We start from the raw sequence: 26,670 nt of genomic DNA, 5'->3' as shown, positions 1-26,670 counted from the left end.
AAGTGTCATATCATCATACAGGTGTCACAACAAGGCAACCACTTTGTCTCTCATTTATAGAAGAATTTGTGATTCTATCAACCTAAGGACTAAAACTTGTAGCAAATGGATAACAAATTAAAAATTTTTTCACTTGTTATAAGAACACCCTCTCTATTTAAATCATCTATCTAAACAACTCAGTTAAACTGGTTCGGCAGTAATATGTACAGTATGCTAAACTTTCTTAACAAACACATTCTTCTCAAAGAAGCTGCTTCCAAAAATATTTCAACAGTGATGATGAACTTTCAGAGCTGCTGCTTGAGGATGACTTCCTTGGAGATCACTGCACAGAATAGGGCAGGAAGGAAGAAACCCATGAAGCTACATGAAAAACCCTGAGACTGTCTTATTAAATCACAATCATTTAGACATGTTGGTTTTGGGGTTGGTGCTATTGGCACAGTGGGTTAAGCCACTGTGGCAATACCAGCACCCCAGATAAGCATTACTTCAAGTCCCAATTGCTCTGCTTCTTATCTAGCTCTGTGCCAACGTATCTGGAAAGGCAGCAGCAGATTTGGATGGAGTTTTGGGCTCCGGGACTTGGCAATGTCCCAGATTTGGCTATCCCTATCATTTGGGGAATGAATCAGTGGGTGGATGAGATGTGCGTGTGTGTCTTTGTGTGTGTGTGTGTGTGTGTGTGTGTGTGTGAGAGAGAGAGAGAGAGAGAGAGAGAGAGAGACTGATTTTGTCTTCAAATGAATAAATCCCTTTTAAAAACCTGTTGCTTGGTTTCCAGGGAGTGACATAGGACACTCAAGAAGCAATGTGGCAAACGCCTATGATTGAGAGGCAGGGAGAACATCAGGGAGAACATCATATGGAAGGGCAGTTGGTATCAACTCCATAATAGATGCACAGTTTGTTCTAACATCTGTGGCAGGGAAAGTTCTTTATGTGGAAAACATTCAGCAGTTTAACAAAACATGAAAAGCTGTCAATCACCTAGTTTGCTGCTCTTCTGTTTTTGGAGCTTTTGGGATTCCATGGACAAATTCACTAAGGACTATGCTTAAGACAGAAGTCGCAAGTTCTTTTTTTTTTTAAGGTTTATTTATTTATTTTTTTATTGGAAAGGTAGATATACAGAGAGGAAAGACAGAGAGGAAGATCTTCCGTCCAATGGTTCACTCCCCAACTGGCCACAACAACTGGTGCTGCGCCAATCTGAAGCCAGGAGCTAGGAGCTTCTTCCAGGTCTCCCACGCGGGTGCAGGGTCCCAAAGCCTTGGGCCGTCCTCGACCACTTCCCAGGCCACAGGCAGGGAGCTGGATGGGAAGCGGGGCTGCTGGGATTAGAAACCAGCATCCATATGGGATCCCACATGTTCAAGGCAAGGACCTTAACCATTATGCTATCACTCTGGGTCCCCGGAGCTGCAAGTTCTTAAGCAAACGCTATATGAATATTCAACGCTCATAGCTGGTTTTCCATGTCTATCTTAAGGCTTGGACATGGAGAACCAGTTGGCCAGAGGCTGCCCTGTCAGAGAGGAGAAGCCTGGCTCCATGACTTTCATTTACTTATTCCACAGAAGGTTATTTTAGTTTACTCTGAACTGGTAAATAAGCAACAACAGCATAAGAGCAGTGAGTTAAATGCTAAGATTTTTAGTATTTCTTCATGTTATGAGCAACAATCCACCTTCCTAACAATGTCACTTCAATGTTCTCTGCTGCATATCATCTATATACTAGACCTATTCAGTTTAATTCCTGTGTTCCCAAAGAGGTAATGACAAGAATATATATTGATAAATATTTTTAAACATCTTTGATCTCTATGGAAAGATTATCTTTTTCAAATTTTCTGAGAAAATATTTAGAGACACAGTTATACTGAAATTAAGATCTCTAAATTTTGACCCTTTTAAAAATTGCCTTTTAAAATAAAAAAAAAGATTTTTCTTAATTCAATGTGATTTGTAGAAGGCAAACATATTAGTGTATATATTTCATGTGTATGTATAAACATGAGTAAATTGTGTACATACATTTGATTACAAAGTAAAGAATAAAAATTGTGACTTATGGACTATCATGTCTCAATGTTTGTGAGATACAGGAATTCTAACTAAATAAGTTGTTTTCCCTACTTTGTAGAATTTATATATATATGTTGTAAGAGTAGCAAGATCTGTTTGCAGTTTAAATCCCTAACATCATCTTCAGAACAATAGCAACCTAACCATTACAACCATCACGCAAAAATGCTTCCTCCGCCCCTGTTATCAGTATCACATTCAATCTAAGGAGAATGGACAGACACACACACATGCGAGCAAGAACACAACACGCCAACACTCAGAGTCAAGGTTTTTACTTCTACCCCCACCAACTAATAAAATCAAGAGGTTGCAATGAGGCTGAGCGGCACACAGTTTGATGTCCTCGGCAGGATACAGGGAGTCAGAAGTGGCGCTGTAAATCCAGTGCGGGACTTCAACACTGTGTGAAGTGTGGCCCGAGTCTCTGAGATTTCCCTTTGATGAAAGTTCAGTGTATTAATGGGAAAAGCATTCCCTTTTATTTGTCTGTACTGTCTGCAACAGCAAGGCTGCCTCATTTAGCCTGGGCCAACATGAAAACACATAGGGAAGCAATCTGTTGCAAATTAGCACAACTCCCCTTTCATTTACTAGCTAGTAATTGGACGGGTTTAAGAAAGTGTAACTGATCAGATTGTGTGAGTGTATCTGCTTGTGTGGACAGCAAGCTTTCCCCACGGTTTCCCCATGAACCTTGAGGCCATAATCCTTCCTGGGTGTCCACTAGAATCCAAGGAAAACACTGACACTTGTGAAATATGCCCTTTATTAAGTGTGACCTGGCAGTCTCCTAGATTCTTGAAAGGGGTGTGAATGCCTTTTATCAGGGTCTTACCTTTCTTTCGATATGTTTTTACTCTCCCGTTTCCAAATTGTCTTGAAGTCACTGCAGAACTCATACCACACCATGAACACATAGCTGGGGGTGATCTCTTTCTCACCAGATTTGGGCTTCATCCCAAAATATCCCACTGTTGTTTCAAAACTGCAAGAGGCAGGAGAAAAAAACGCAGAGAGGCAGAGTGTGAGAAAATGTGAATACCAAAATCCACCTGGGTGAAGAGATGGATGCGATGTGGGGTTGGGGGAGTGCTGCGTTTCCTTCATGTGTGTTCTCTGTAAGAAGAGGGGGCTCATACTTAACCACAGCTTCTCCAAAGCCTCAGGAAACCCATTCGCTCAAACTTATTTTTATAAAAAATAGTAAGTGAAAGTCTAAGGGGTATGCAGGTTAAACCTCCAGGCTTTGTTCTTCATGTCAAATCCCCTTGCTCTTCATTTTATGCTTGATTACTACACATCTATTCTGTGGCATTGGCAGTGGTCAGCAAAACAGTCCAATAAAAGCAGTTAATCTGTGGGATGTTTCAAAGAAAGCCAGTTCTATTCTTATTCTGATATACACTGACTGGCTTTACAGTCTGGGGTCAGTGGCACAGCATCGCTGACACCCAGTGTTCTTAAGGATGAAGACTTAGATTATATCATCTTTAAGAAGGTTACATTTTAAACCTTGGTGTGATACAAGACTAGAAACTACCAACGTACAAAAGGAGACATAAATGTAGGCATACCCAAATTTGGACTAAAAAATAGTCTTAAACCTTGAAAAGTAGTCTCCAGTCTGTAAGAAAAAAAAACTCAGGTTTTCAGCTACTACCAGGACTGACCCCATGAAGCTCATGGCACACCAGGTTCCCCCGGCCTCCCAAGCAGCCCTTCTTGGAGGCACTAGCTTTGCAGCAATTTATAGCCCTGAACTCAAACTTTCCCCCCTCACCCACACCCACCCTAAGCTTCACAAGCTCATTTGCTATAAGCAAGAACACTTAAATAAATGGGCCCCTTTTTCTAGGGTGTTGGAAACTAATCAAAGCAGGAATGGCTGGCCAGGTTTATTACTCAGTGCTCTATCATCTGTTCAGACACAGTTTTTTTTTTTTTTTTTGTGGCCATCCTGAATACTGAGCTTCTAATAGAACTCTATTCAACAGTGATTGTAAAACTCTGAAGCCCCATAACTATTATGTAGCATACTTTCATCTCCTTCTCAGTTATTGGGCAATATGTATCTCATAAGATTTTATCACATTTCACAGATGAACTGTTAATTGATTCCATGGATATGAGTAGGTGAGATCCAAGATGGAGCTGCAGCTCTGAGTCCCATAAATTCTTAGTGCTTCTGTAAATAATAAATCCGTTCTTAATGCAAATTAAAACTACTGGTCAGGGAATTCTGCTCCCCCCATCCACATTCAACATTATTAAAGGATTGGAAGGGTGTGAACAGAGAAAGGCAGCAACTGCAGTGATCTCTTTCAAGGGACTCTCATAATTCCAAGTGTACACATACCTTCTGGAGGAAAAAACAAGCAATCGAAGAAAGAAGCAAAGCCCACTCTTGCCACGGGTATAACTCCTGACTCTATGGCAGTAGGAAGACTGCTAACACCAAACAGCCACTCTAGAGCATGGATCATTAGTCCATCTAAAATTAAAACTGGGCTTAAGGTAGTATGAGGGGTAACCTAAAGAAACAGGCCATGGAAGTGCTATGAAGTCACACTAACATTCAAAGAGATTTGCAGGTTGACTTGTGTAAACTTCTTATTCAACTGATGAGGAAATAGGTGCTTGGAAAGACTAAATGATGTAGGCCAGTCCAGACTCCTTGTGAAATACACTTTCTGATCTCCCCATTTGTTGCTTGAGAAAACAGGTGTTTGAGAAATAAAATAATTCCTGCTTGCATGCTAGACACAGTTGCCCTCCATGTCATCCCATGAGGATTATTTTCTCTCCTTAGGCTCATGTTTTATGCAGATCTATTCACTTGTGCGTGAATGGAGAAGGCCACACATCTGGAATCTTCCTGCTTTGGCACCAGCATTTGCTAAAGGCCACCATTTCATGTCACTATATTTCATAGATCACCCTAACACTTCCGGCATGATTTCCAGCCCAGTTTGGGAGACTGAGATACTACAAACGCTGATGAGATTCGGAGAACAACAGGGTTTTTTGGTGGTCGTCACAGAGCCTGAGAGAAGCATCTCATGGCTGTGGGTATCTTCACTTTTTCTCAACTGTCAACTGAAGAGACAGGCTAATCATCACCCACATTGCCACTCTCCTTGGGGGTTTGTGAGGCCTTGCTTGCTTACCCTCTTCTCTAACGAGGTAAAAACAAAAAGAATTATTGAATTTCAGCACTTCCCCGTGTACCCCAGCTCTGTGTTGTTGGAAATTGAGAAAGCAAGGGAACCTCTTCAGAAGAAAGCAAGCAAAACAGAATCCCTGAGAATGGGGTGGCTTTGGCATTCTGCAACTTTGACAGAGTTAGCTCTTTGTTTAGGAAAAAGCCAACAGTGAGACTGTGAACCTATAACTATCTGATAAGGTCTAGACAACTGTCCTTCCCAGACAAAACTGCATTTCAAATTCAAATGTGATTCACAAAAGACTGACTGTTGAAAACCTTCTGAGACAGGAGCAAAAAACTGCTGACACTTAGTGACTCAGAGAATTTTCTCCAATAGATGGGAAAAAGCACAGGGTCTATCATGCTTTGTAAATTTTTGTTTGTCAGCAGATTACTCTGAAAGAGCTTTCAACTTTAATCAGATTGATTTCTAATAATACAATTTTTTACTTCACTGACTTTTTTTTTCTCTGCGATAATTCCCCCACCTGATTTGTATCTTTTTAAAAGTGTAAAGCATAGATGAGGACAGTATCAAAAAGCCCATAGCAAAGGGGACTGTTTTACTTTTACAGGGTTGAGATGCCAAAGCGGAACACATCCACTCATTGTTTTACATGAATGCCTTCAGAAACTGCTTAGGAAAAGCAAATATTCCTTACCCTCAGAGTAAATTGTTTCTCTTGAGAATAAAACATAAGAATTTACTAAATCTCACACAAATATTGCAACACTGACCACAACCTCCTTAAAGAGTGTAACCAAACAACTGTGGTTTCCACATTAAAGATGGGATCGAACATATTTCATGTATGACATGAAAGCTAGACTACCTTCACCACAAAGCCACGGAAAACGCTGACAAGCAGAATTTATGACTGCCCTCAGCATAGCTAATGCACAGCAGCAGCTTTGGCCCCTCTAAGGTGGGCCCCTTTTCCTGAAGTCAGAGTCTTGAAAAAGGATTAGAAATCTGACATCCACCTTGGAAGCTGAATTTCAGCTGCCCTGATCCCCGTGTCCTTATTGATGGTCTCGTCTGTACGTGCTGAGTATTTCTCTAACACAGTGAACGAGGTTCATGCACTGAAGAAGGGAAATGTAACACAGGGGTAAGGTCAATAGAGAGGCGCAAAAATCTAAGAAGATAACAAAACAACTATTTTACTTTTAAAGTTTTTTATATGACGATGCCCATGAACCAAGATCATTTCTGCACGTAGCAGACAACAAGATTGGCCTTACCTCTGCTTTCATCAGCATTTTAATTTTATTGGCAATTACACTGGGAAGCACACCAAGATGTTCGTACCTGTCAAGCAGGGCAGACAGCACTGTCTATTGGTTTCTGAACTCCTGGCAACCGTGGTTAGTGTGGAGGAAAATGGATCCTTGCTAGAGTTTGTTCATTTGTACTTCAATCCTAAACTGGGAAACTGTTCTCAACCTCTAATGGTCCACCTCTCACTTCATTTTCTAGTTCTTTTAAAGTTGGTACCAGCAAGATTGCACATCAATTCTCTGCCATGAATGTGAGCATGCTTTGGAATACTTCCAATCATATGTACAAGAGGGAGAGAGTCCAGCTGACCAAAAACTCCAATAATAGAATAACCAATAATTGAGAGAATAACCAATAATTACTAGGTTCTATTGAGTAGGACAGACAGTTCCTCTCCGATGTCGCCTAGGAAAACAAAGAGCAAGGAAGAAGCCAGAAGTGGATGAGTTTAGAAAGAAGATCTCTGAGGCCTTTCTCAACTTTTGGGAGATTGGGGGACTTTCCATATTCCAAAGCCAGCTCATTCTTCCCACCTGTTTCTTGTCCACAATATCCTCTAGGATCTGAGAAAGGATGTAAGTCTCTTAGGTATTTACAACAATGGTCCGATCTAGTTGTAATGCTGAGAAAGATTAAAATATGCCTCAGTTCAGTTCAAGCGCAGAGGCAAACAGATGGAATAGCACCATGACAGGTGTGTGCGGCTGGTGGTGATTCACTTCTGGGTGATTCCTTACCTCCTGAGGAAAACATTCCTCAAGCCTATTACAATTCCGACATTCTGGATGCATCTTGCTTACTCATGGGCACATGGTCTTAACAAATGGGGCCAAAGAATGGCTAGCCAAAAATTATAGAGGTGAAATAAACCAGTCACAAAAAGACAACTGTTTATGAAGTGCTCAGAATAGCTGAAGTCTAGAGGCAGACAGCAGAACGGTAGTTGCTGCAGGTTGAGGGGAAGGGAAGAGTTAAGTGGGTAACAGGTACTATGAATCAGTCGGGGAAGAAGAAAAAGTTCTGGAAATGATGGCTGCACAGCAATGTGAATGTGCATAATTCACATAATAATGAAGAATAAGGAACAGCTGGTCAAAGACAAAACTGGAGTCAGATAAGAACTACTTACCTTTTCTGTGCATTCTCCAAGTGACTTTCTTCCATTTTATGCTCCTTTTTGGCTGTGAAAGAGAAATAATTATGACTAAAATGATTTTCTTTTATCATACCATTTGTGCAATTTCTTTAAAGTTTATTTGTTTTATTAAAAAGTCAGATATATAGAAAAAAGGAGATATAGGGAGAAAGATCTTCCATCCATCTGCTGATTCACTCCCCAAGTGGCTGCAATGGCCAGAGCTGAGTTGTTCCAAGGCCAGGAGCCATGAGCCTCCTCCAGGTCTCTCCCACACAGTTACAGGGTCCCAAGGCTTTGGGTCATCCTTGATTCCTTTCCTGGGCACAAGCAAGGAGCTGGATGGGAAACAGAGCAGCTGGGATACGAACTGGTGCCCATATGGGATTTGGGCACATGCAAGATGAGGATTTAGCTACCAGGCTCTTGTGTTGGGTCTCTCTTTTATGTCATCTCACAGCTTCAATCTCATTATCTAGTAAGTCAGAATTAAGGAATTGTATCCACAAGTTCTTGCAGACAACACTCAATTTGGCACTTCTGCCACACAGCCTGCTTGAAAACAGTTACAGCTATAAGAGACCAAGAGACCAAGTAACTGACTGTGTCCCTTGGGGCACCTTTCAGAACAAAAGGGACGGTTATTAATAAATATATTTGGAAAAAGAAACTAGAAAAATCTGAGTGGATGGACATATGAGATGTACTCTGGCCTCTCTGTAAGCTTGGCCTTTGTTTCCCTCAACTCCTAAACACAAAATCTAAGTCCAATATCACCTGCAGCAGTTTTCCTTGCATTCAAACGCATTCATGAGGATTACTATCCACACTACCTCTGTACCTCCAGTCCTTTTGGCAGTCTGGAGAAATCTATGGAGTCCTTTCTCAGGATAATGTTTTCAAATGAACTGAAGAACATAGACACTGGGGTTGGTATCCTGCACCCACGAGGGAGACCTGGAAGAGGCTCCTGGCTTTAGGTCTGCTCAGCTCCAATTATTTTGGCCACTTGGGGAGTGAACCAGCAGATGGAAAATCTTTGTCTGTTTTTCCTTCTCTCTGTAAATCTGCCTTTCCCACAAAAATAAAGAGATGTTTATCTAATTGCTTCTTTGTTCAAGTCTTTCCAACAGTTTGCCATCACCCTTGGTAGAATATCTGAAGTTTTCATAGTGTACTCCCTGACTTCTCAGCGAACCACCTCTACTCCTGGCTGCCCATTCTCTCCAGCCTCACTAGTAGGCTTACTGCTATTGGGACAAACTGAGCACATGCACTTGATGATCTCTGCACCTGCTGTTTCTCTTCCCTTACTCCAAATCTCTTTCCATCTCATTCAGGTATCACCTCCTTTGGCCTCATTAAAGAATTAAAGAAGTGATCATCCATTGCCACTTCACCATCTGGCTCTGCTCCCTCTTACCTCACCTTTTTCACTCCATAGACTTTAACTATTTCTTAAACAATCCTGTCAGCATTGTTCATTACACAATTGAATGTTAAGTTCCAGGAGGGCTTTGCTTTCTGTTTTAACCTTAAATGTGGAAAACAGTCTATGAATTAAATCAATTATTTCTGTTTAAAATATATGTATATGTTGAGCATCACTAAAGCCCAACCTGTAAAGCCAATTCACATTTTACAAACCTGAAGAACATTGAAATCTGAGATACTTCGGATCTAACTGCTTTGGATAAAGGACACTCAACAAGTACTGGTTCGAGTTTGCTTAAGATATAGTTTTTCCTAAATACATAAATGTATATTTAGAATACACACATAAGCTACAAAAATCTGAGGGTGAGGATATAACCTTTGATTAAACACAGTGAAATTAAACAAATACAAATTATTTTGTTCTATAGGAAAATGGTTTGGATTTGGTAAATATACCATTTTAGGTGCAATTAAATCATAGTGATGGCTGCTTTTGCTGTGTGTTCCTCACCCATTCCCGCCAAAGCCAATACACACAGCAGTAAGTTCTGTGAATTAGTCTGAGATGTAGCCCATCAGATACAAAGAAGTTTCCTGTGTCTCTCCTAGGCTACCAAAATGTGAAACAAGCAAGTGTTTCACATGTGTTCTTTTCCAGTGATTTTATACTATATGCATTGCTAAACAGGAGGGAAAATTCCTTTGAGGCCTGAGTGATCTCTCAGGAGTGCCTTTCATGCTTCCATCATCAGAGGGTTTCTAACTGGCTACTTCGAAGCTGTGCTAAGTAGACTGTGGCCAAACTGCCTCTACAGTGAGTGTGGTGAACAGAAATACATGGTTCAGATGTTAGATAAGATTTTGCCATAGATTTATGAATATGGTGCTTTGGAAAAAATAGTGCCCAAATGCAAAAGGAGACATTATTAAGAGGTCGAACCTATGAGGGTTCAGGGAAAAATGCTTTTAGAATAATGAACAGAACCCAGAAATATCCATTTTTGCTAGGCAAAGGGATCATGTGCAGATGGAAAAGATTATCTACCCTTTCGGTATGACTTGGACTTTCTGCCATTCTAAAATATTTCTCCTGCCATGATGTGTGCAACTTCCAACCATGTCATCATATATTTAAAATCACCATCTAAGAAAAACACAGATAAGTGGCTTGGAAGGAATATATTTATGGACTGAAGCCACAAACTCAAATACCAATATCATCAACAAACTAGGTGATTATGGATCAAGGATAAAAATCTTAGCATTCTAAGATGCTGTTTCTGGTTTCTTGAAACTGGTATGGATAGTCATAGAGTGAATCAGTGAATGCAGAGGGCAGAAAAGTGAGAAATATATTTCTCATGTAAGAAGAAAAGAAATATTTGGCCTAATTACCAGATCTAATTTTGGGGCAGAAGCCAAAAAGTGATATTTACTTTTGTCTTCAAAATCTTATTTATTTGAGAGGCAGGCAGGCAGGCAGGCAGGCAGTGCAAGAGTTCCCATCACTGGGACTGGGCCAGTGCTGGAGCCAGGAGCTGAGAATGCAAGCCAGGTTTCCCATTAGAGTGGTACAAACACAACTGCTTGAGCCACCACAAGCTTCACAGTATGTGTCTTGGCAGAAAGCTGGAGTTAGGAGTCAAAATCGGGGATCAAACATTATGTACCCTGACGTGGGATGTAGGCCTCTTAACCACCAGGCTAAATGCCTGTCGCTAGCAAGGAGTTTGAAATTCATGTTACTGATTTTAAGAATATGTTTTCGCTGAGAGTATTTGGTCTAATGGTTAAGTTGCTATTGAAACTTAGTTTCAATTTCCAGGTCTGGCTCCTGAATCTAGCTTCCTGCTAATGCAGATCCTTGGAGGTGGATGGTGGTTCAGTCGAATTTCTGCTCCCATAGGAAACTCGATTGTTTTCCCAGGTCCTGGATTTAGCTCTGGCACAGTCTCATTCATTGCAGACATTAGAGGAGACAATCAGAAAATGGAAGAAGGTTTACTTTGTCTTTCAAAAGAATCAATGAGTGGGTAAATGAAAAAAAATTTTAAAGATTTATTTCTTTATATTGCAAAGTCAGATATACAGAGAGGAAGAGAGACAGAGAGGAAGATCTTCCATCTGATGATTCACTCCCCAAGTGAATGCAATAGCTTAGCTGAGTCAATCTGAAGCCAGGAACCAGGAGCTTCCTCTTGATTTCCCACGCGGGTGCAGGGTCCCAAGGCTTTGGGCCATCCTCGACTGCTTTCCCTGGTCACAAGCAGGGAGTTGGATGGGAAGTGGAGCTGCTGGGATTAAAACCGGTGCCAATATGGGATCCCGGTGCATTCAAGGCGAGGATTTTTAGCCGCTAGGCCATCACACCAGGCCCAGACAAATGAAAATTTAAAAACATTTTCCAACACTCTGTATGACAAACAGAACATTCCTTCTGGCCAGATCAGGCTCTGACCTCTGAATTAAGCCTTTAGTAGTTTTTGACACAAGGACAAAAGTGAGTTGTTCTTTCATTCCATGTGTCATACTTCTTTTTTGGGTGATTTGGATGAACCAGTGAAGCGACCAGATGAAACTTCCACTCCCTGTAGAATTTCTAAATTCTAGTTATGGAAAACAATTATCCACAAGAGAATAAGATTCAATAAAATTTTTTGCTAAGAGGTAGTATAAAGAAATATCTTGTTGCATAGAATGACGCCTATTAAAGGAGATTGTGTGGGGGCTAGTGAATCAGGCATGCCTGGGTAGTCAAAACATGCCATATTGTTGCCGTGCGCGTACACACACACACACACACACACACACACACACACACACACACACACGACATTGAAATTGAAGATAGGCAGTCTTGGATGAAAAATGTCTTGACCTAAAAGTTTGACTAGTAGTAGCAACAAATCCATGTATCAGATTTCCTTAATACTGTATTCCACAAAGCCACAAGGAATTTGTATATGTATTTCTGTGCCTCTTTTTTTCAGTTTCAAAAAGTGAGCAATGGGTTGGGTAAGGTAGACATCTTAGAACAGTAACTTTGGAAGGGATTGTCAGCTAACAACATGTTACCAGGAGGACAGGAAAACAGCAGACAATCCCTCACCTGTCTCTTTCTTCCCATATCTCATTCACAAGGAACTATTTTGTCTGAAACAAGTGAAATCTTTTCAAAATTAGAATAGATGCAGTAGCAGCTTTCATGACGACTGCCTTAAGTTTTCAAGATAATAACAAGGAAAAGAAATGAGAGGATTAAAACTAAGGTTTTGTTTCATACCGTTCTGTCTTCCCAAGTTTTCGATTGCTTTTGTTTTTTAGTCACAGCTACATGCACAATCTGATGATGGTGAATCTGTAAAAGTTCTTGGGGAAAGCTGAGAGGTAAGTTTATCAGCTTTCATATATGATACATTTTCTGTCATTGGTTGCATTATGTTGTTTCTCAAACATTTTCTTCATTAAAAAAAAAACTTCCATCATAATTAGATGTCACAGAGAGAAAGCAACGTAGCTTATTTAGAAGGAGCTTTTTGTTTAATAGTTTTATGTATTTTTATTTAATGTGGTCTATGAGTAAAAATCACATGGTTGTGTCTAAATCTTCTCTGCCTTGGAATTTTGCTTCCTGGTTCATTTGATGGCCATTGTCTCCTTTACTATCACAAAATCACTCCACAATAACAATTCTGAAATTCTTAAGCACTGTGGCCAATCTAGTGAAGCAGAAATAGCACTTTCTATTGAATGGTTGTGGGCCCAAGGAATGTAAATCAGAATCAGGAGAGTTAAATGCCAAGGTTTAATCTCATCTCTGGTACTTGAATGTCATAGCTAAGTCCTGTGCATCATGTTTCAGTTTTTCCTAAGTGGAGGAAAGAGTATCCACCTCCCACATGGCTGGGAGGGTCATATAAAAGTATGGGGTTGACGAGAATGTCTGACGTCAGACTTTTGAAGGTTCAATGCCATGTTGAAGCTCCAGGGGTTTCAAGCTATCAATGAACTGGCTGTTGTAGCAAAGTCAAATCTTAAAATTCAGTGTTAAGAGGGTTTTTTTTTCCCTTACATGATTTTATTTTATTGATTTGAAAGGCAGAGTTACTGAGAGGGAATAGGAGAGGGAGAGACACAGAAATTTTTTTAGTAGTTTACTCCCCAAAAGATCGCAACAGCCGTGGCTAGCCCAGGCTGAAGTCAGCAGCAAGGAGCTTCTTTCAGGTCTCCCATGTGGTTGCAGAGGCTCAAGGACACAAGGCATCCTCTGCTGCTTTTCCAGGTACATTAGCAAGGAGCTGGATAGGAAGTGGAATAGCTGGGAATTGAACCCAATGCCTACATGAGATGCTGGTGTTGCAGCATGCAGCTTAACCCGTAGTATGCCACAACACCAGCCCTAAGCTTTGGCATTGTGAAAAATGGACCAGAGTTGAATTCCTGTTCTGTCACTTATTCACTGAATGACCTAGGGGAACTACTGTCCCTTGGGAACTTGTCCATAAAATGCTGGAATAAGGCCTATGCTTCAAGGTTGCTATGACTACGATACTGAATTTATGAAATCAATCTCATGGTTAGCATAGCAAGGGCACTTAAGAATGGCAGCCAATGATGACCAGCTGGCTAGAACAAAACACCCGTAGTCACTATTCACAGCTCTCCAACTCTGAGATGCGTAGAATGAAATTTTAGACAAAAAAATTGTTTTATTTAGAATTCTCATAACGGTTCTCAGGAGACAGGAGTTTCGCTTGTGACCATAATCATGTCAGGGTAGGTGTTCCCTGCTAAAATCCCATATCACAAAGCCAATGCTCTTCCCAAGATCTCTAAAGGTTTTCTTTAAGAGAATGTTCTTCTGGTCTAACTTAAAGTCACATTATCTGCTGGTTCAGCTGGTTGGTTTTAAGGAAAAACTGATTTATAATTTCATAAAAATCTGAGAGTTAAGTAGGAGCAGGTAGAGGTGAAGGGAGAGGCACTTAGCATGATTTCCATTACACACTTTAATTTCCCACTCAATGCCTATTCTTGTCTTTCATCTTGGGGTTGATTAACTGGATCACTTTCTCAATATCAGGAGAAGATAATGATGCAGGGATCTGCTTTTCCAAGGCAAGTTTTCTGCAAGTAAAGATGCCTTTTTAAACTGCAGACTCTACACATTGATCTGTAGCAGGGTTCCTGTGTTGTAGAGATTTCAGTTCTCTCCATTGCCACTAAATCCCTGCCACTGTAAGAACAAACTGAATGATGACATTCTGGCTTCATGCTTTGTCCTCCTCCCTCTTCACAGGATGAACAGGATGCACATGCCTGCATTGTACAAGTCCTGCACAACCTGGTTCCTGCCACTGCCCAGTCCTGGCCCAGGGCTCCTGGCCCATCACACTTCTTGCTAGTCTCTGGACTCGACCTGTTCTTTTGTGCTTTCATTTGGGGCATGCCTTTTCTGCTTTAAATGTCTTTTCTTCTCTGGATTTTCCCCTTCCTTTATATTCCCTGCATCTATTGTAAATGTCTTTTCTTGTTTCAAAAATCATGCTTGAAAGTTTCTTCCTCCATGATTCCCCAGTGGAGGAGTGCTGAGCTATGATTTTGTGGCATTTCGGCAGCACTGCATCCCACAGCTTCCTGTCAAAGCACAAGGAACATCATCCTGAGACAATGTTTTCACTAGACTGTGCATCTTCAGGGCTACAACCAAAATGTGTTTCCTGGCATTTCCCTCCCAAACACCTAAAAGGCACTCCTCTTATTATTTGATACTTGGATGAACATATACAAGGTGCTCCTCAGTTAGTAGACCTTTACATCCCCACATTTGGATCAGAGCCTATTGCTTGGCATAGTAATTTCTAACATTTCAATTTCCATTTGCAACAACAATACAAAGGTAGGATAGCACTAAGAGGTGAGAGAATTCTTTGTCCATCCTATCATGGCCTGTTTTATATGGAAATACCTGCATGGGTGCAATTAACATTAACCCTCAAATTCCACCTCTATCAGATTGAGTTTTTAAATGTACTTTGAAAAGGGGCAAGGTTTCATTAAGTGAAAAAAAAAAAATCCAAGATTTTATGGGCAAGAGAGTGGTAGTCACACAATTGAGCGTGGTTAAAGAAAGAGGTGGCTCTTCAGAGAAAGTGGGGTTTTTAATGCCAAACATAATTAAGTCATATTTATGAATATCCATCTGGAAGGTAGTAAACGGTGAAATGGGGGGCAGGAACAGTGGTTGGAATATCTTCCTAGTATTCTTTACTCAGGCTATTACACTTTAATATACCGTGGTTTATGGACCCGACATGGTTGGTGTAAACCAACAGGACCCACAGTAAAGAAGTTGTTTTTATTACAGCTCTACAAATAGAGGAGCTGGGCAATGCTAATGAGGGAACAAAGGCCCCGTACTCCACTTCATGTGGTATCCATTTGATGTGAACACAGTGGTCATTTTTCATTTCATAGAAAATCACCCCATCATACACTTCCCAGGAGAAAAGTGCTTTTTCTGCCAGAAGATGTGGCAATAGAAAGAGAGATGGCTTTTTAACCTTTATTGGAGGGTTGGGGGCAGGGAGAATACAGATATATGGAACCCTGGTGATACACAGAGCTTTTACCCTTACGAATTTTTTCTTCCCTCCTTGTTATGTTTGTTCACTCAAGATGATATCCTATCTGGTCTTCCTCCTTTACGAGTTGTCCTAGTTATGGTTAAATTGGAAGAATGAACATTTATGGCCTGTCTCAAAGCTGCTATGTACAAGTTTCTAGCTGGATGGTGACAGTGAAGAACATAAGGGGCTTTCAGTGGGACTTTCTGCGTACACTGATGTGAAGTTGTGTAATGGATGACAGTTGAAGGTTCCTTCATTTTCACATCACTCACCCAAGACTAAAGTGGACTGCAAAACCAAGGATTTGGGTGTAAATACCAAGTAAAAAAACTACATTAGAAGACTACACAGAGCTCTTTAGAGTCATGAAATCAAGGAAATCCAGATCCTTCTGTGTTCAATCAGAATCTTATTCATCATTTTTAAAAAAATCTGTACACTCATTTGCTGTTTACAAAAGTGAACTTGAATAATTGCACGGGCATCAAATATTCAACTGGTATTGCCTAACTTGGGAACCTGGAGCTACTCTCACAGGATTCTTCATTGAATGCTGGACACAGAAACGATTCTAAGATCTGGGCAGTTGTTCTCTCAGTTCCCCCATCTGCACATCACACGCACTGTTCTAGGCACCCAAGGAGATGCTGATCCTTTACAAAGTAGTGATGGATACTTTACAAAGTAGTAGTAGATACTTTACAAAGTAGCATTATTTATTTCCCTCACCAGTAGATGAAAAGGTCAGTCTAGCAGAATTAAACTTACAGATAACTTAAGATCTTCACTTACATTTCCATAATTTCAAATCCATTTATACAATCACATAAAATATGTTACTAGTATAAACATTTGAGTTGGAAAGTATTATAAAAAGAGAATATTATTTTTTATAATCTATTATAGTTGTGTAGGTGATCAGTACAGTGTAAGGGATAGCAACACATTCTACATGTTTAGCAGATTATGCGTCTGGTCTGGGCTCTGCGGTAATTATTATAAAAGCAGATGATGTATCAAGTCACAATTCTAAGTGGTCATCAGATTCAAGTACACATGAGATTTAAATAAATAGACAGACTTGTACTATTGACAAGTCAACTCCCCGGGAGCATATCATGCTTTTTAATTTTTTTTAAATAAGCCTTTAAGTTAGAAGAGACTATTGTACCTTTTGTCCCCTTAGCTAAGTTTTTAAACCATTCACAAAATTGACAACACTCAGCCTTCAGATTTTAAGGAACTCTATTGATTCTTCTTAAACAAAACCATACACTTAGCAACTACTGCGTTCTTGCTTTCCTTCCTTATGTGTGGATCAGTGGAGTCCCTCAGCATTGTACAACTAACTCTCTGTACCCAGGAACCTCTTGTTGGTACAGCTGCAATGGACTTGAGAAAGCGTAGAAGACAGTAAAATCACTTGAATCTAGTTTTAACCCTATACAAACTATTTAATGTTATTGGAGAGAAAATGGATACTAAAGTTGAAAAAGCAACCTGCCTGAGTTACACTAAGAGTGGCAGAATCTAGGTCTTTTGACTCATAACCTATGTTTCAACATCCTTTGCCACTTCCTTTGGGACGCTAAGCCTCCACCCCACCCCCAAGTCCTCAAACATTGAGATGGTATCTTGGCACTGCACTGTACTGCACATTTTCCATAGCGGTAAATACATCAGAGGAACAGTTTCAAGATGGAATTTCAGCTTTCATTCTAAATTTCCTGATTCTTGATGTTTTAAAACAGACCATGGGGGTAAAATTTTAAAATGATGTGGTGAGAGGCTTATTAACATTAATGGGAGTCAGGTGGTTGCATTCTCAAACAGGGTCTGAAATTCTGTATGTTATGCCATCTTCTAGGCCCATGTATACCTTTAACTTATCAACATTAATAGAAGTGGCATGCCTTTTGTAAAAATGTTTTTCTTAATTATTTCCCGGATACTCCCAAGGAAAGCATTATTTATAAGCCATGATTCTTACTCAAAGAATAATCATCTATTAATGCTGCTTCCTTGTAGTGCCTAAATTGTCTCCTAGTGGTCTTAGCAGGGAGATTCAGAGGTTTTTTTTTTTTTTTTTTTTTTTTTTTTTTTAACAGATGTCATTCAGGGACACTGTATTATGTAGCCTCATTATTCTGGGAGCAAGTTACCAGTTAGCAAGTATTGATGATTTTGCAAAGAAGCTAGAGTTTTAAAAGACAACTGTCTTCCAATAGCTTTTCAATCAAGACCCTTGGTAAAATTTCAGAAATAATGGGACAGCAGAAGAGATGTTCCACATTTAGTTTCTTCTGCCACGAGCAGATGTGCAGCAATGACTATCAGTACCAGTGATCAGAGTCAGTGAAAGGAAACAAAGAAATGAGGTTTGGTTTTAAAAGTGATCCACTAATTACAAGACTCTGGGTCAAAGTGTTGACATAGTGAGCTTCACAGAATTCTGGGAAAAATCCAGAGCCTCCTTTCAATAACACTATCACCTTTCTGTTGAAGACAAACTGTATATTGAATAAAACTATGCGGACAGTAAAACTTTACAAATGCACTGAGTAAGAAGGAGGAGTGTTCAGCCTAGTGGTTGCATGCTCAATGAGCGTGTCTAGGGTTGATTCCCCGTTCCAGTTCCTGTCTCCACCTTCCCGCCGCCTAGACTCAGGGGCAGCAGACACAGCCCTGGTATTTGGGTTCCTGTCACTCACATGGAAGATCTGGGTCATGTTCTTAGTTTGGAAATAACTCATCTCTTCATTCTTTAGTCTATTTTTGTGGTTTAATAGAGAAATGTTTTAGATGGCTACAAGCATGAAGAGTATGTAATACTGCAAAGATAAATTAAAGCTTCTTTTAGCTTTCAGCTTCATATATTTGCTCTGTACTTGAAAAATACAGTACAAAGAAAACATCCTTAATAGGACAAAAACATGAGGGTCAGTCAGTATATTTTTAGAATCAAGTGAGAGAGGCCTTTGAGCAGGACAAGCCACACACACATACCACACATCCCCCCTCTCCTCAGTAGGAAACAGGTATCCCTCAAATTTGAGTGAAGTGGGATTGCTCCTACAGGCGGTAAATTAGGGAAGTGCCACTGTGTCCTTCCGGCAGGAGCCCAAGGCTAATTGTGCAAGTGGCATGGAGCCAATTTCTGGAAGGGATGGCTGGGTAGGGAGCTCCTGAAACCAGAGGCTTGAAATGTTTTACTGGAGAGAAACCATAGCATTACCTCCTCCTGCGGGATGATAACAATGATTTATGATGCTGGAGTCATTTCTGGTGATTGCGCTTTGTAGAGATTGGTTTCACATGATTTGGGAAGCCCGGCAAGGCAGGGCCGAGGATGAACCCCACATGTTCATCCAAAGCGCTTGGATCTGCCTTTTCAAGCCGAGAGGACTGCTGTCTCCTGATGCAGGCGGTCCCGGGCCTCATGTTCTCTCTCCTTTTAAAAAGTATGACTACTTCTGCTGTGTGGGAGTCAAGGCTCACTGTAAATGCTCAGCAGCAGGATAGTAGCAAATCCGAGAATAATTCCCCATGGATTTATTTGGGTCGTTCTCACCCATGATGACTTGCGCACTGTTCCAAGGTGCTTTCACGCCTGTTTTTATGGCTGGTCACTAGCTTTATTCTGGCATATGGTGCTTGGCGCCATGACACGGAGTGAACATTTTATACCTGAATTAAAGTGGATATTTGACAGTTTCTGTCAGGAAGTTCAGAGGAAAGAATTTCTGGGACAAGATTTATTGCATATTTTAAATGGGACACATCTGTTTCTTTGCTAGCTTTGTTCCTTCCCTTAAAAAAATTTAAAGAAGTTTCCTAAAGAAATATAATGATGGATAGAAAAAAAAATCCAAAGCAGAAGAAAATATGGTAAAAGTTGAGTATTTAGGGTATAACTTATACACACACGCACACTTCTCATTTTGAGGGGGAAAATGACTCATCACCATGGCTAAAAGTTCAGTGAAACAATTCTACTACTACTGGCAATTATTTTCTGGTTGGTTTAGGGTCATTTATATAATGAAGCTAACATTCTAAGTGGATAACCTACTACTTTCTGCAAAGAACTAAAGAGAATAATGTGCCTTTGATGGAATTTTTTAAAGATCTCACCATCCTAAATGGTGAACTAATAAACCTAACCATGTCAATGTGAAACACACACACACACACACACAATACAGATATTTAAACATTTAAAATAGATATGACTAAAGATAAATGCAGACAATTTCAACTCAAACCCATCAACAAAATGTGAAGGACACGTAGAAACTTCATTCTCATCTGAAAACTTTGTATTGTAGCAAGTGAACACATTAATATTGACTGGTGATGGGCTCAACCTGGAACCTTGTACTAACAGAGAGGCTGGTTTTTTTTTGTTGTTGTTGTTGTTGTTGTTGTTGGAACCATGAGCACAGAGTCTCTCGTTCTGAATACTGTTAAACTGAAAATAAAACTTTCACTCTCTGAAAAAGTTGAAACCTTATTTTTAAATGGCTTTAGGTACTATTAATTCTCCTTGTACAAATAATGCATCCTGCAGAGGAAGCACCCTTTGCTAGCTGCTTCCTCTTTCTCCTCCAACATTTAGTCACTGCCCAAGACCACTACTGCCATCAGTCTGGGATGTGCCCTTTGGGAACTTCAGAGTGATCCAGGGGAACACTGCAGATTGTCCCTAACATGGACACTGCGAAGCAAGGCTGCTTATCAGCTATACACAGGCTTAACACTGTTTGAGACTGTCAAATTGTCCCTTAAAGGTATAGTATCACCTGATGTCCCCAAGGGCCAATAATTGTTATCAAACTTACTAAATGCTTTGCAGATCACATAGATTTTAGTGCAAACCCTTGGTTATATATTGCAAACATATTTCCCCAATCATTTGGCTGCCTTTTGACTTTGTTTACATTGTCATTTATCAACTTTCAAATTAATACTTCCTTGTCTTTTGTCTTTATATCACATTCAAATGGCCCCTTTCAAACCTCAAAATGATAAAGATGTCTTTTATTCTTTTTAAAATGATACTGTGCGCGTTTGGTTTTGCCTTTGTCTTTTTATGTCATTAATTATTTGAAATTATGCAAGGCAAGTCAAGTCTGTCTGTCTCCTGGGAAGGGATAAGCGGTGTTCCATCACTGGTTTTCTAAAAGACAACAAGAATATTCATACAATGGCAGGACTTTATTGTACTCCTTCACATTCAAATGACATTTCTTGTTTTTTTCCTTCACATTGCCCTGACGAGGGATTTCAGCTGGTTGGGTAAGGTTGACTCATTCATGTTTATTTTGATTTAGATGTATTTGGGCCTATTCCTACCGCATTTTTTGGTAGTTTTATTTATCAAAATCTTTTCAGTTTTTACTCTTTCCTAACTTCTGTTGGAGTCTTTGCTTTATTTTTGTTCTACTGGATTGAACATACTACATACTAATGTTGTGACTAGTGAACACTTCAATTTCAACGCCTGTAACATCTATGAGCCTAAGGGTATTAGTGTCAATGACATGTCAGTCACTTTACCCAGAGCAGTGGGAGGGTGGCATGCCTTTTCTTGCTGCCCCCTGACAAATTCTAAGGTCACATCTCAGGCTGATAACATCTGTACTTTTATTTCCAGATTATTAAAAACAAATGCTTTACAATTAATATTTAACTGCTACTTAATGGGTTTCTTTGCCCATTACGTCTTTTGCCATTCCATTTCTTCATGGATTCATTTTCCTTTTGAAGAACTACAACCTTAAGAGATCTTAAGAGTAATAACTTTCTAGGCTTTGTATTTCTCAGAAGAACTTACTTTTCTAATTTACTTTTCTAATGTCTGGCAGAGTGGAAAATTCTAAGATCTTTCCTTTCAGAATTTTAAATTGATTGCTATATTTTTTCTTGTTTTCTAGTATTCCTGGTGAGACATTTGCTGTTTTGCTCCTAGAATTTGTCTAAATGTATTTCTCAAAGTTCAATATAGACAATTAAGAATGTACAATGGTACATGAAAGTATCTCAAAAACTTCATGGAAAATCGAATCAAAACAAGTTTACTATGGTGCAAAAAATGTCAAAATTCATGCATGTAAGGGGTTTTCAAAAAGATGATAAAAACTCACATTATGGAAAAATTTCAAAATTGTTTTGTACCCATACTAATTTACCTTAAGTATTTCCCCCCTTTTTTCCTTGCCTTTGTTGATAGAAGATACACTGCTGGGATCAGCATTGCAGGACAGCAGGATATGCCTCCATATGTGACGCCAGCAGTCTTTGCTGCTCTACTTCCAATCCAGCTCCCTGTTCAGGAGCATGAGAAGGCAGCAGAAAATGGCCCAAGTGCTTGGGCCCCTGTGCCTGTGTGGGAGACCCAGAAAAGCTCCAGGCTCCTGGCTCTGGCCTGGTCCAGGCATGACCGTTACAGGCACTGGGGAAGTGAACCAGTGAGTAAAGATTCTCTCTGTCTCTTTCCCTCCCTCCTTCTCTCTCTGTAACCTTGTCTTTGACATAAATGAAATTTTAAGATGTGCTTTCTTCATTTCTAGTAAGTAATTTTTTATCACTACTATGATTTTTGTCCTTAATCCTTTTCTCTCTCTTATATTAAGTAGAGATGAGAGTAAGTAGAAGACATTTCTGCATCTATTTTTCTTTTTTATCTAGTAGCATTTGTCTATACCTTCCATTTATTTTTCTATTTGGGTATGATTCTCTGGCTTAATCTACCTTTTAGCTTGTTTCTTTACTTTTCACTGATACCTGTTTTATCATTTGGTGCATACATTGATTTTTTTAAAATAAGCCTGATTTTCATTTCTATGTCCTCTGTTGTATTCTTTCTTTATAGAAGTGAAATGCTCTTATAATTAATCCTCTGACTCTAAAATACACATGTTATGAAGACCTGTTCTGTCCACAAATATGTGTTCTCAGGAATAAGTTCTATTTGTTCAGTTTGCTGACTCTCTTCCTTTGATAATTCGGGAGACTTTCCATTGGGCACTAGAGTGGCCTTATATGCTTCAGCTAGTATTGCACTTTGGGTGTGATTCAAAGAAAGGAAGGACATTTTCTTAGGCAAGGTACAGAGACATCATCAGCTATTCAAGCACTGCTGGGGCTCCCCAGACAAAAGCCCCTTTCACTGTCCTGTCTCAGAGACAGGCACTTTCTACTGCCATTGTCTACTACAAGGATATCCAGAGGGCCTGTCTACACAATGAGAAAATTCCCATTCCAGGGCTATAATTCCATATAAATGCTTAAATTGCAAAACTCAAAGTTTTGCATTTTTCTCCATAGATTTTATGATAAAATAGTTCTACCTGACATCAACACTTTCCAGATTGTAAAGTCAGATAAAACATCAACACAGCAATCATAAATAATAGTGTGATGGAATAATCACAATTAACCTTTGCTTTAAAAATAGCTTAAAAATGGCTATCTTAGAGGTGGTTTCTGGGAACAAAGGCCCTGAAACACAGTCTTCCAACTCACATTGGGAGACATATCACACAAATGGTACAAAACACCCTATGGGCAAATTTCACATTCAGAAGTATTCCTTAATGAGTGGGTTTCTCTGAACTTTCAAGGGAGAAGCCACAGTTATGACCTCAGAACACAATAATAGAAGACCTTGTTGAAAACATGTATTCCTACTAAAAGTCATTGCTTCTGTTTCTTACAGTCTATAAAATGACATCGGTAAATAAGCAAGATTTAAGTTCTGGAAATCACACAGGGTTTGAACAGGACTTAGGCATGGCAGCATATGGTATTATCAACAGATACTGTGTTGGGAGCACAAGGGTTAGGAGAAAGAGAAGGGATTTTAAGGAGGCATTTTCAAAAGGCCTTGGCCATTTTCTTATTAGTCCTACTACTAAACAAATGTGAATACAATTTGAGAGGCACACGTCCCATTTCCATCATCATGCGAGGTGTACGTCAACATGAGCAGTAACCTGCAGAATGCCAGATTCATAGGTAGCTAGCTCCCTTTGAAACAACCTATTGTACTTCATACAATTTTGACAGATAAGACCAGAGGACTTTTTAGTAAAGTGAATATAAAACATAATTCCCTTCATAAGCTCTCAAAAACTGGTTGGATATTTTTCTCTACATGCACTGTAATGGCCCCACTGCAGTTATCTGTTTGGGTTGGCTCTATTGAGTAAGTTGTGAAATCTTTCAAAAAGGGAGCTGTCTCTAGTTTTTCTTGGTGTAATAGCTATCAAGGCTGAGGGCCTGTCTACCAAAAAATAAATAAAAAATAATAAATAAACAAACAAATAAACAAATAAATAAATAAGGTTAAGACTAGGTGCTTAGTAACATATATATTTTTTTAAGTTATATTAGTCCTTAAACACAAAATCAGTGTGGGAGATGTTTAGAGCAAGTATTAGGTGACAAAGCAAAAATACACTGTTAATAATGATAGGTGAAGTGAATCATGGATAAAAGCTGTTTGGATTACACAATGTGAATGATAAAAAAAAAACAAGTAAAATTGTAGTCAGAAATAAGAGTGGACTCTGCCACTGGATATCTAAACCTGTTGGTGTCTCAGCAATCTGGTCTCTGGAGGAACCACTCTCAAACCATCACCTTCCTCATGAGCAAGAGGCCTCATGACTGCTTGTGTCGGGTAGGTAGTGGCAAGACAAACAAGATGGTGCAACATCAAGTGTTCTGCAATACACAGGAGAAGCAGCTTTCCAGGGCAAGCAGAACAGGGCCCAGAGTGCTGCTTATCATAGCTGTCTCCATGCCAACTGTGATAGTGCTGGAAACATCAAAGTTGAATTCTCTGGGTGAAAAAAAAAATGCTTCCCTGAGATTTGGGTGTGCAGAGTAGTTAACAGGATGTACTTAAAAACTGCAGGAACAGTGGGTGTCATCAGATCAAGTCAAAGAAATATTTAATGAAAGGACAGCAACAACCAAACAATGTAAAATCAAAAATCAGAATCAAGGATTCTGAACAATCCAAAGGATTGAGAACAAAGCAAAGATCAATTTAACAATAAATCAGGTAGGCAGTGCGAGAAACAAAGGCAGCCTCTTCTTGATGTGGTTCCTAATGCATCTCTGACTCCACATTTCTTGTCTTGAAATTCCAAAGCTTTGTAAAATTTTTTATTTATGTCCACTTACAGTTTACTTTGGAATTTTTATGCTGAAATCAAAAGAAAACTACTTTCTACTAGAACATAAGATGATACAGCAGAATATAAGTGTCATTAAAAATACTCTGGGTAGTTCCTAGATAGTGAAATGGTTATGGAAAGACTAGTTTAAATGCCCTTCCCAGTCTTCCTAGAGCTTGCTCTTCACAAGGTTACTTGCCCTTATCATCTTCAACTACTTGCTAGATAAACAAGTTCAGAAAGCACAAACGTTGGTCTACAACTGATGCATTTGCCCTATCCTAAAACTAAATAAAACTAAAAGGGAATTTAAAAAGAGGCATAAGGGATGGCATTTTCCTTAGGCATAGTGCCATGTCTCCATTAGGTTCTGGGTATGTGTTTATTTTCACAGCTCTCTTTCATGAATAGATGGTGTAACACAGAAGTCCTATTTCCAAGGTTTCTTTTACTGAGTAGCTTTTGGTCAATCTTTCCAAAAAGAAAGATGGAAAATTATAGTCCAAGCAGCATTATTATCCATCTATGGACTGAGGAGAACTTGGGATCTCGGCCAGTCAGCTTAAACTACCATTTATAAGTAGAAAAATGACTGCCTTTCAACTAGAGGCAACCTCTGTGGGCTGAATTTGTGGTACTAAAAATCCAATTCACCACATTTGTCTATTCTTGTGCTGCTGTCTCTCTCATTTGTTAATTATTAATATTACATTATGTTAATGTTAAAAAAATTTTGAGGAATTGTGTTTTTCTAGATGGAAAACATTAAAGTGTAAGATGGTAGTTTCAGTTCAATAGTTCATCCTCCCTAACAAAAGGATTTAATCTGTTCATGACATCGTCTTTTATCCTGCCAATATCCAAATGAAGAAAGAGGATATACAGATGATTGGATCTTTTTTTTTCCCAGTGGTGTTCCAGAACAATATGACTAAGAACAGTAACAAGAAAAGGGGTGTAGATAAAACAACATGTGGTTTATTCACCCAATGGAGTGGCTTGTAACAATTGAAAATAACTAGACCAGCATGCGTTAATATGAGAAAATGCTAGTTAGGATGCAGAATTATAAACCCAGTGTGATTCAACATGCTTATACTTTTACTGCCTTCTTGAAAAAAGTCAGGATGTCCTTTTACTTTGGTCATTTTGGTCACTGAAAGTCATCCAAAAGAGAAATTCAATTTTCTAAACTAAAGGAGCTAATTTAAAAACATTTTCTTAAGCCTTAATTATTTGATGTTTTCTTTTTTCACTGGGTTTTTGTAACAGTGAATGAAATTTATCTGACTATAAGATCTAATTATTTGGATAATGATTTTGCACAGCATCTACTGCATCTTAGAGAGGACATATCAAATAAGAGGCTACCTGCCTTCACTGATAATAAGGGGTAAATACTTGTGGTTACAATGTTATCCGATTCTCAGAGAAAGGAAGGATTTAGGTCTACCGCTAATTTCATGCTTCCTCCAAAATCAAATGACTTTTCAGCAACTTTATTACATTGCTAAGGAAAGAAAGAATGTTTCCTGATCACCAGAAACATTAATACAACAAAGAAGTACTCAGTAGTTTCAGTGCTTTTAACTTCAGGATTTGAAAACCCCTGCTTCTACTATTTTATAGCACTTCCAGGGAACAGCAATATCTGAGAACAGGTATTGTTCTCAGCAATGTCTGAGACATTTTTTGGTA

The 26,670-nt window shown here is 39.3% G+C and overlaps 1 protein-coding gene across 3 annotated transcripts in view; it reads right to left on the bottom strand.

The window, feature by feature from the left end:
- Positions 1-26,670, bottom strand: part of FMN1 (formin 1) — a 360,709-nt gene that overhangs the window by 26,949 nt on the left and 307,090 nt on the right. For all 3 annotated transcript variants that reach the window (XM_040969588.1, XM_040969589.1, XM_040969591.1), the window contains 2 exons: positions 7,713-7,764; positions 2,932-3,081 (listed from right to left, as the gene is read on the bottom strand). In XM_040969588.1, the coding sequence (XP_040825522.1) occupies positions 2,932-3,081; positions 7,713-7,764 (202 nt within the window). The remainder of the gene's footprint in view (positions 1-2,931; positions 3,082-7,712; positions 7,765-26,670) is intronic.

The sequence above is a fragment of the Ochotona curzoniae genome, unplaced genomic scaffold, assembly GCF_017591425.1.
Source record: "Ochotona curzoniae isolate NIBS_2020 unplaced genomic scaffold, NIBS_Ocur_1.0 scaffold_4701, whole genome shotgun sequence".
NCBI classification, from domain to species: Eukaryota; Metazoa; Chordata; class Mammalia; order Lagomorpha; family Ochotonidae; genus Ochotona; species Ochotona curzoniae.
Note: the sequence above shows the minus strand (reverse complement) of the source record. Positions and strands in the feature narration are given on the sequence as shown.